General features: G+C 41.8%; 1 protein-coding gene across 3 annotated transcripts in view; it reads left to right on the top strand.

Annotated features, from left to right (window-relative positions):
• Positions 1 to 10,450, top strand: part of abca3b (ATP-binding cassette, sub-family A (ABC1), member 3b) — a 110,891-nt gene that overhangs the window by 11,347 nt on the left and 89,094 nt on the right. For all 3 annotated transcript variants that reach the window (XM_043711548.1, XM_043711549.1, XM_043711550.1), the window contains exons 2-5: positions 1,354 to 1,596; positions 2,027 to 2,285; positions 2,965 to 3,095; positions 8,613 to 8,778. In XM_043711548.1, coding sequence (XP_043567483.1) covers positions 1,543 to 1,596; positions 2,027 to 2,285; positions 2,965 to 3,095; positions 8,613 to 8,778 — 610 coding nt within the window. In that variant the 5' untranslated portion in view covers positions 1,354 to 1,542. The remainder of the gene's footprint in view (positions 1 to 1,353; positions 1,597 to 2,026; positions 2,286 to 2,964; positions 3,096 to 8,612; positions 8,779 to 10,450) is intronic.

Raw genomic sequence — 10,450 nt, 5'->3', positions numbered from 1 at the left:
GCTTTCCTTTATTGGTCAGAGTATTGAGTACAGGAGTTGGGAGATCATGTTGCAGCTGTACAGGACATTAGTTAGGCCACTGTTGGAATATTGCGTACAATTCTGGTCTCCTTCCTATCGGAAAGATGTTGTGAAACTTGAAAGGGTTCAGAAAAGATTTACAAGGATGTAGCCATGGTTAGAGGATTTGAGCTATAGAGAGAGGCTGAACAGGCTGGGGCTGTTTTCCCTGGAGTGTCAGAGGCTGAGGGGTGACCTTAAAGAGGTTTACAAAATTGTGAGGGGCATGGATAGGATAAATAGACCTAAGTCTTTTCCCTGGGTTCGCGGAGTCCAGAACTAGAAGGCATAGGTTTAGGGTGAGTGGGGAAAGATATAAAAGAGACCTAAGGGGCAACCTTTTCACGCAGAGGGTGATACGCGTATGGAATGAGCTGCCAGAGGATGTGGTGGAGGCTGGTACAATTGCACCATTTAAGAGGCATTTTGATGTAGATGAATAGGAAGGGTTTGGAGGGATATGAGCCGGGTGCGGGCAGGTGGGACTAGATTGGGTTGGGATATCTGGTCGGCATGGACGGGTTAGGCCGAAGGGTCTGTTTCCATGCTGTACATCTCTTTGACTCTATGTTTCATTAGCATTCTGCCTCTATTCATGGTGCTGATACAAGAGCATTGTTAAGGTATTTAGAATTATTCTTGCAAGGATTAGTTTGAAAAAGCTCAGATTTGTATTTTTGAATAGTGTTGCATTTGAACAAGATCACATCAAATGCTCTGGACAATTACAACACAATATAACAAGAGTAAAGCTCATTCTACGCTGTCCCAAGAAAAACACGCAGGGTAATAAAGCATGGATCAGAAAGAGAGTAAAACCCCCCGCACACTGACCTAATAAACATTTCCAAGATAGGTGCAGCAAGGATTAGATACAATTTGAATTGTAACTTTGGGGTGGGATTTGGGAGTGGAGATGCAAACCAAGTTTGAGGACACATAACTCAAATTGCTGTGACCAATTGGAAGTAGCTTGTAATCATCAACAACACCCCCCTAATGTATATACCTTAAATATTTTCAGTAGACACACAGTTCTGGGACTGGGGAGGGCAGGTGGTTTTCACAGCTCTAACAATTCAATTAGTCACCAAAGGCTTTGAATAATGTTGCTTACCTGGAATTTGAGCTATAGTGATTCTGTTCACAACTATTGACACGAGCTATAAAAATGTCTGTGAATTTTGAAAGTTGCCTTTATTATAAAACCTGGCAACACTTCAAAAGTACAGTACATCATTGACTTTTGTTTGGGATGTATGCTATATAAGTGCTTCCTTCCTCTCTTTTTAGAGGGGCACTGACTGGCCTGATGGAGGAGCCAAAACAACTCATTCAAACTGACACACGACATCTCCGTTGGCTGCAGTCCGTGATAATGCTTTGAAAGCTGCATATTGGAACTAACTGCATCCATTGTGCTCCATCCCCCTGTTAGGAAGCATATTCTTGTCATATTTTGGAGTTGGTCTTAAATTCAGGATGACCCGACTTCGGCAATTTGGCCTACTTCTTTGGAAGAATTATGTGTTGCAAGTAAGTAAAATTTTACAACCAATGGTACAGAGAAGAATCTGTGTGTGGATGTATGGATGCTTGAACTTTCATTCTAATAGCTAAACCCTCAAGCACTGCTCTATCTACTTCTGTAAGTAGCTGTAGCTGGATCTAGCTGGGTTTAAGCTGTCACAGATACTAGCTGAGATTTGTCTGGATGCAGTGCTGAGAGTCAGACAAGCTGACTTGTCCACGTGTGAATCCATGAAGTTAACCACATCAGTTTGGGACAAACTCCTATTAGACCTGACAGGAAGGCTGAGATTGCACCCTGACCTGATGTGAATTTTGATCTTTTGATGTGCTTCATGGTGGGTAATGTTTAATGCATATATCTATGCTGACAATGTACTGCTAAAAGAATTTTGTAATTGTTAGATTTACCAATCTTACTTTTGTTTTACTGCAGAAACGCCAAATATTGGTAACCATCGTTGAGATAAGCCTGCCACTTTTATTTGCTGCAATTCTTATAATTCTCAGACAGCGAGTGAACTCTGTGCAATATCCAAATGCAACCACATATCCTCCATTTTATATTTATGATATTCCATATTTCCCCCAACACCCGACAGCCAAATGGAGTTTGGTTTACATTCCCTCCAATGTGACTGCAGTGGAGACCATTGCAAAGCTGGTGAAAGACAGTCTGCGGAGGATCGTTAAAAGTAAGCTTCCAACATTCTAGTTCACTGTCCTTTTGCTGGGAGCAATCGGGGATGCAATTCAGCTTTTATTCTGAGTAAAAGGTTATGGTTGTCCATCTAGCTGGTTTAAGGGGTTTGTTTTGTGCTTTCATGACAATTTGCGAATTCCTTTACAATTTACTATTTGGGATTTGTGTTATTGATCACTTGCTTATTGATTAGTATCAAGCCACTGTATTAATCCACGATATTCATTAACACTGAGATCAAGACAGCAACTCACTACAACCTTCTCAAGGACAGGTGGGAATGGTAAATGAACACTAGCCTTGCCAGCGCTGCTTGCATACCATTAAACAATATTTTTAAAAAACACAGGTTACAACACTCATTAACATCTGGGCATGACACCCAATCTAACCCAAACCCCCAAAAGGTTAACTCTATGTAACTTGCGTTATGAATTCAGAAATGAAGACAGAAAAGTTGAAAATGCTTGGCTGTGATGAGAGAAACAGTTCATGTTTCAGATGCTGACATTTCATTAAAACTTAGTTAACCATAAACATTAAACCTGTTTCTCTCTGCACAGCTGCTGCCAAAACTGCTGAGTGTTTCCAATATTTTGCATTTTCATTACAGATTTCCATCATCTGTGGTGTTTAGCTCATTGATTACAGACATTTTCTTTAATTGGCAGTTGTAGGTTTCCAAACAGAAGCTCAATTTAATGATTTTATAAGATCGGAAAATAAGTCGGCAGAGAAAATTCTGGTAGCCCTTGTAATCGACCATGACTTTAAGCATCAAGATGAGCGTTTACCGCTGCAGGTACGTGCTATGTAGTGAATCATTACCAAGGGCACATGCTGTATAGTGGATCCTTATCAATCTACATATGTGCTGTTTACTGAGTCTTCAACATTGTATGTACATGATTTAGTGACAATTATGTAAATTCTTTCTTTCCTGGTCAAAGATGCAAAGTAACATTTTGCATCTGTGTTTTAATGCTCCATACAAATTGAATTTAATTGCTGATGCTTTAGTATATTTTCTGTATTCTGTTTTGATAGAAGTCAGATTTATTGCAGATGGGAGTTCATGTTGATATTTTCAGTCCCTGAAACTATTAGGCATGAAGCTGGTTTACAGAACAAGCTTATTTTGGTGTGATGAGTTTAGTACTTTTTAAAAATAAATTCATTCATGAGTTTGGGTGTCGTAAACAAGGCTCGTTTTTCATTGATCTTGAGAAGATCTTTAGTTGCCTTCTTAAACCTCTGTAGTAAATACACCCACAATGCTATCATTGAAGAGTTTCAGGATTTTGACTTTGCCACAGTGAAAGAACTGTAATATAATTCCAATCTAGATAGGACTTAGAGAGGAACTTGACAATAGTGGTGTCCTTTTATATATGCCACCCTTATTATTCTAAGTGATAGAGTTTGCAGATTTAGATTAATATGTTGAAGGTGGTTTGGTGAGTTGGTTTAGGCTGTAAAGAAATATGGAGCCAAGTGATCTTGTTGTGGTTCTGTTCGCCGAGCTGGGAATTTGTGTTGCAGATGTTTCGTCCCCTGTCTAGATTACATCCTCAGTGCTTGGGAGCCTCCTGTGAAGCGCTTCTGTGATCTTTCCTCCGCCATTTGCAGCTGTGCCCCCTCGTACAAGCTGACGTCATCATTCTAGGAAAAAAGATTCTCACTGTCCACTCTACCTAATCATCTGATCATTTTGAGGCCCAAGTTTCTCAGCCTTTCCTCATAAGACCTTCGCTCCAGACCAGGCAGCATCCTGGTAAATCTCTTCTGCACCTTTTCCAATGCTTCCACATCCTTCCTGTAATGGAGCGACCAGAACTGTACACAGTATTCCAAGTGAGGCCGCACTAGCGTTTTGTACAGTTGCAGCATGATATCATGGCTCCGGAACTCAATCCCTCTACCAATAAAACCTAACACACCGTATGCCTTCTTAGCAACACTATCAACCTGGGTGGCAACTTTCAGAGATCTATGTACATGGACACCAAGATCCCTCTGCACATCCACACTACCAAGAATCTTTTCATTGTTAGTATTCTGTCTTCCTGTTATTCTTTCCAAAGTGAATCACCTTACATTTATCTGTATTAAACTCCATTTCTCACCTCTCAGCCCAATCCTGCAGTTTGTCCAAGTCCCCCTGCAACTTGCAACATTGTTCCACACTGTCCACACTCCACCGACTTTAGTGTCATCTGCAAACTTACTGGCCCATCCACCTGTGCCTGCGTCCAAGTCATTAATAAAAATGACAAACAGCAGTGGTGCCAAAACAGATCCTTGTGGCACACCACTCGTAATCGGACTCCAGGCTGAATATTTTCCATCAACCACCACTTGCTGCCTTCTTACAGAAAGCCAGTTTCTAATCCAAACTGCTAAATCACCCTCAATCCCATGCCTCTGTATTTTCTCCAGTAGCCTACCATGTAGAACCTTATCAAAGGCTTTACTGAAATCCATGTACACCACAGCAACTGCCCTATCATCATCCACATGCTTGGTCACCTTTTCAAAAAACTCAATGAGATTTGTGAGACATGGCCTGCCCTTAACAAAACCATTTTCACTATCTCCAATCAAATTGTTGCTTGCTAGATGATTATAACTCCTTTCTCTTATAATCATTTCCAAACTTTTTCCTACGACAGACATAAGGCTCATTGCACCATCCCTGCAGCCATGTGTTCAGCTGATATCTCTCCCTGTTCTTCACCTCACTATCACGTGGCACAGGTAACAAATCAGAGCTAACAGCTCATTGTTCCAACTCTCAGCTTCCACCCTAGCTCCCTGAAATCCTGCTTTGCATCCCTATCTCACTTTCTACTTATGTTGTTGGTGCCTATGAGGACCACAATTTTGGGCTGGTCACCTTCTCCCTGCAGGACCCCAAAGACATGATCCGAGACATCACGGACCCTGGCACCTGGGAGGCAACACACCAGCCGTGTGTCTCTTTCATTCCCAACCAACCTTCTATCTGAGCCTCTAACTATTGAGTCCCCAGTGACGAACACTCTCCTCCTTTCCCCCTTTCTGTGCAACAGGGACAGACTCTGTGCCAGAGACCTGCACCCCAATGCATGCCCCTGGTAAGTCATCTTTCCCAACAGTATCCAAAATGGCATACTTGTTTTTCAGGGGAACGACCACAGAGGATCCCTGCACTGACCGTTTTCTCCCCCTTCTAACAGTTATCCAGCTTTCTTCGTGCCTAGGAGTAACTACTTCCCTGTAACTCTTATCTGTCACAGACTCTGCCTCCCGAATGATCCGAAGTTCACCAACTCCTGCTCCAGTTCCAGTTTCCTAACGCGGTCTTGGAGGAGCGAGAGTTGGGTGCACCTCATGCAGGTGTACTTTGATGGGACACTAATGGCATTCCTCACTTCAAACATCATGCAGGAAGAACATTCAGTCATTGACAACGCCCTTAGCTGTGTCAAACCCCGTTTTTGTTTTGCATTTCTGCATCCTCCCACAATACCAGTAGGGTCCCCCTGGTCCTCACTTTCCATCCCACCAGCATCCGCATCCAAAGGATCATAAGCCACCACCACCGGGATGCAACTAATAGACACACAACTCACTCTCCTGCCTTGTCAGCATTTCACAGGGACCGTTCTATCTGGGACATCCTGGTCCACTTCTCCTCCATTCTCATCTCTTCCCACGTCACCTCACCATGCAATTGCATAAGGTGCAACATTTGCCTATTTCCTTCTCCCTCCTCATTATCAAGGCTTCAGACACACTTTCAAATGAAGTGAATCACCTACACTTCACTCAACCTACCCTACTGTATTCACTGCTCACAATGTGGTCTCCTCTACACTGGGGGAAGAAATGCATACTGAGTAACTGATTTGCAGAACACCTATGTTCTGTCTGCAAAAAAATGACCCCGACTTTCCAGTTGCCTGCCACTTCAACACACCATCATGTTCCCATGCCAACATTTCTGTCTCAGGCCTACTGCAGTTTATCAAGACTCAGCATAAACTGGAAGTACAACATTTCACCTTTTACTTGGGGACCCTGCAGCCTACAGAATTCCATATTGAGTTCAATAACATTAAACCATGAACATCTCCTTCTATGTCCTACCCCCACACCAGAGGCCCAGCCATGACAAGGTCAACTTTCGCAGCCAACCCATTTCCACCTACTCATTTTCTCTATTATTGGCTTTTCTCCTTCTCTGGCTTACAGTCAGCCATCCCTTTGTTTGCCTTTCTTTTGCTGTCTCTGGGCCCTGTGTCCACCTATATACTTACTCTTCTTCCTACCCCCCACTCTTTGTCATCAGCATAAATACCAGCTTTTACTAGCTACTACCGGTTCTGAAGAAAAGTACTGAAATAACTCCATAGAGGCCGGGATCACGTCACCCTATATTAACACATGGAAAGTCCTTGACTCTGGTATAGCCTCATCAGAATCAACTCCCAGAGTGTCAGGATGTCTAACACTCCTGTTTTTATCTTGTCAGCCAGCGCTCCCTGACTAGGGTTATTAATCTGGGCCAGTTCGGGAACTCATGTTCTATAGCTCCATCTGAATGACCTCATTACAATCATAACAGGTACTTGAAATGTTAACTGTGCTTTCTGACCACAATTGCTGCCAGACCAGCTGAGTTTCTCTCGCAATTTCTGTTTTTTTATCTTCAGTACTATTATTGGAATGCTCGAAACGTTGATTTTCCTGAACCTCGGATGCTGCCTGAACTGCTATGTTTTTCCAGCACCACTCTACTCTAAACTCTGATCTCCTGCATCTGCAGTCCTCACTTTCACCAGGTTAACAGGTTGTCTGGAATCTTGATCTAGAATGAAAATGCTCTTGGTGATGGACATTTGATGCATGGGCACACCACTACCTGCAAGTTCCCTTCTAGTCATGCAATATCTCTACTAATTTGGTGCTACAGCACTGTTCTTTCATAGTTGTTGACTTAAAATCTGTGTCCTCCTCCTTAATAGCACTGTGGGTGTTAGACTGCAGCATTCGTCACCACCACCTCAAGGTTAGTCAATAAATCATGGCATTTTCCAATGCTCATATCCCATGCAAGAATAAAAATAAACCTCTATTAGCTAGGGTCTCTGTTTCTGAAAGTCAGGTTTACTCTGAGAGGATCACAGTGTACTTAACTGAAACCATTGAGCTTATATTCCATATAGTTCAGATGTATGCAGCAATGTCAATTTGTGCTGAAGTTGGGTGGATTGGTGGACATATGGACAATGTAACTTATCTGCAGAAACAGATGGAGGTTGATACGTATACCCAATTGGAATCCTACACTCACCTACATGGTTAACAATGGTAATCCATTGTTTTGGAATGTGACTAGTATAATTGGATTCAGTAACAGCAAACCATACCATAAACTTAGATGCACTCCACTCATTTCTTCTCAAGGGGTAGACAATGGCCTAGTGATATTGCTAACTATTAATTCAGAGGCCCAGGTATTGTCCTGGGGATTTGTCTTCAAATACTGCCATGTCAGATATTGGAATTTGAATTCAATAATAATCTGGAAATAAGAATCTTGCGATAACCATTGAACCATTTTCAATTTGTCAGAAAATGACACAAGTCAGTTCTGATATAGTGCGCTAGTTCCGTTCTCATGCAATTTTGTGTTATAAGAAAATAGCGCAATAGCCACGCCATTTAAACTAATGGGGCTGGAATCATGTTATAGCCAATACAGGTAAGGAAAGTTCATGTTCTACAAATAATGGTCTAAATTCTTCAATCCCCTTAAAGCTAATTTGCATTGAAGAAACACGTGTTATATCAGAACCAACTGTATGCTTGTTCATTAATGTCCTCTAGAGAAGGAAATCTGCAATCCTTACCTGGTCTGGCCTACATGTGACTCCAGACCAACAGCAAAGTGCCCTATGGGCAATTAGAGATGGTCAATAAATGTTGGCCTAACTAGTGACACCCACATCCCATAAATGACTAAAAAGAAAACTCACATTGTTTCTCTACCATAATGTGTGGTGCTTTAAATCAGGGTGTTTGAACTGTGCAGTACAGGCTGCAGGATTTCCTTGTACTCACCTTTCTGACTTGCTGGTTCGTTCTGAGACAGGAGATATGGAGTGCCCTATTTTGAGTATTGCTTAATGTTAAATCAGCATCTGATCAATACAAAATAATGGCAACCTTGCATGTGGACAGGGTGGTTAATCTGTTTTATCATGTTGGTGAGAAAGAAAGGTCAGCTAGAATTCTTATGTAATTGGTGATTGTTGATTCTTGTCTTTTTTAGGTAAACTACCACCTAAGGTTTAAGTACAGTCCTCTGAACGCACCCATAGGAGAACTAAGCTCCTTCAATCCAAACCAAGATAAAGACTGGCACACTCGGTTCCTTTTCCCACTTTTCCAGGTACCTGGGCCTCGTGAGCAGTACTTCAAGGATGGAGGCAGTCCAGGTGAGCTAACAGCACTGGCCCTTCTACAGCTTCATTCGTACAGGTGAGCAGGCCAGGTGGACAGAGAAGTTAAAATCTGGACACCCCTGTCCTGTGTTCTAATAACATCCATTGGTATAGGATGGGAGAGAAAATTTTTTAAAGTTTCATTCTACGAAGAGAAAGGCAAAGTGAGAGTTAAATTTTTTTGATGTGAGCAATGGGCCACACAGATTCTGCACCCTTAGCCAGAGTGGGTGTGGAGCTTCAGTTATCTGTTATTAAGCAAGTTCTGGCTTGCACTAACTTGTGTTTTTCTATTTCTGATGTTTGTCCAATGTTTTATATAATTCTCTCTTTGGCAAGAGTTAATATGCCACGGGGAAGATACTTAGTTCTCTTCGGATTTAGCTTTTGTGTTAAGTACTCCAGGACAGTCACAGTCACTGATGATCACACTTGCTGTTTCCGTGCCATCAAATTCGCCTTGACGTTTCAGGCTGAGATTGACAGAACAAACTTAAGAATTTGAAACAAAAATAGAAATTGCTGGCAAAACTCAGCAGGTCTAGCAGTATCTGTAGAAAGAAAACAGAGTTAACGTTTTAAGCCCTGTCAGCAGTTAAAAAGTAATATATTTGCTGGTATTTATGCTCCTTCCTCCTCATCCATTCAAAGCTCCAGACAAACATTCCAGGTGAAGCAGCAATTTACCTGCACTTCATTCACTATCGTGTATTATGTTCACTGTTCACAGTGTGGTCTCCTCTACATTGGGCAGGCGAAATGCAGATTGTGTGACCACATTACAGAACACTTATGTTCTGTCTGCAAAAATGACCAGTTGCCTGTCACTTCAACACATCACCATGATCCCATGCCAACATTTCTTTCGCAGACCTGCTGGAGTGTTCTAGTGAGCGCAAGCCAGAAGAACAACATCTCATTTCACGCTTGGACTCAATATTGAGTTCAATAACTTTACAGCCTGATACCATCTTTCCATGTTTTTTACCCACCTCACACCCAACCTTGTTGTGGCATGGTTTGCTTTTAGCACAGTCAAACATTCTCACTTCGAGACCGATTAACATATTATATGGATTGCTTTCATTCTCTCCCACTCTTAGCTCTGATTATCTCATATTCAGCTTTTCTGTCCGAGCCTGCTATGCATCACCTCCTTGCTTACCTATGCTTTTCATATTCCTCCCTCTCTAGGCTCCATCTTCAGCTATCAGCTCATTCTCCCCAGCTCCTACCACCTGACCCCATCCAAATTCACCTTCAGCATAAATACCACTTTTTCCTTGCTGCTAATAGATGAAGAGTCACTGGATTTGAAATATTAACTTTCTTTGCACAGGTACTGCCAGACCTACTGAGTATTACCAGCAATTTCTGTTTTTGCTTCAGATTTCTGTTCACACTTGTTTGTTTTATTTCAGTTTTTGAAATCTGTCTCCTGCAATGTTCCTCCACTTCCATTTTAGCCAAGTAAAATAACTTGCATTTCTAAGTGCTTCTCACAAACTCAGGTTGTTGTAGGCTGATTTATGGTCAGTGAAGTCTTAATTTTATAATGTGGGGAAAAAAAAGCCATGATTTTTGTATAATTTGTTTATTGCGGACACCAGAATGTACCCTGCCGTTCTTTCTCAATTTTTAAAGATTTTTTTATGTTTGCTGAAAT

Source organism: Chiloscyllium plagiosum, chromosome 21 (assembly GCF_004010195.1).
Source record: "Chiloscyllium plagiosum isolate BGI_BamShark_2017 chromosome 21, ASM401019v2, whole genome shotgun sequence".
Taxonomy (NCBI): Eukaryota; Metazoa; Chordata; class Chondrichthyes; order Orectolobiformes; family Hemiscylliidae; genus Chiloscyllium; species Chiloscyllium plagiosum.
The sequence above is the reverse complement of the archived record's forward strand: the minus strand, read 5'-3'. Positions and strand labels throughout refer to the sequence as shown.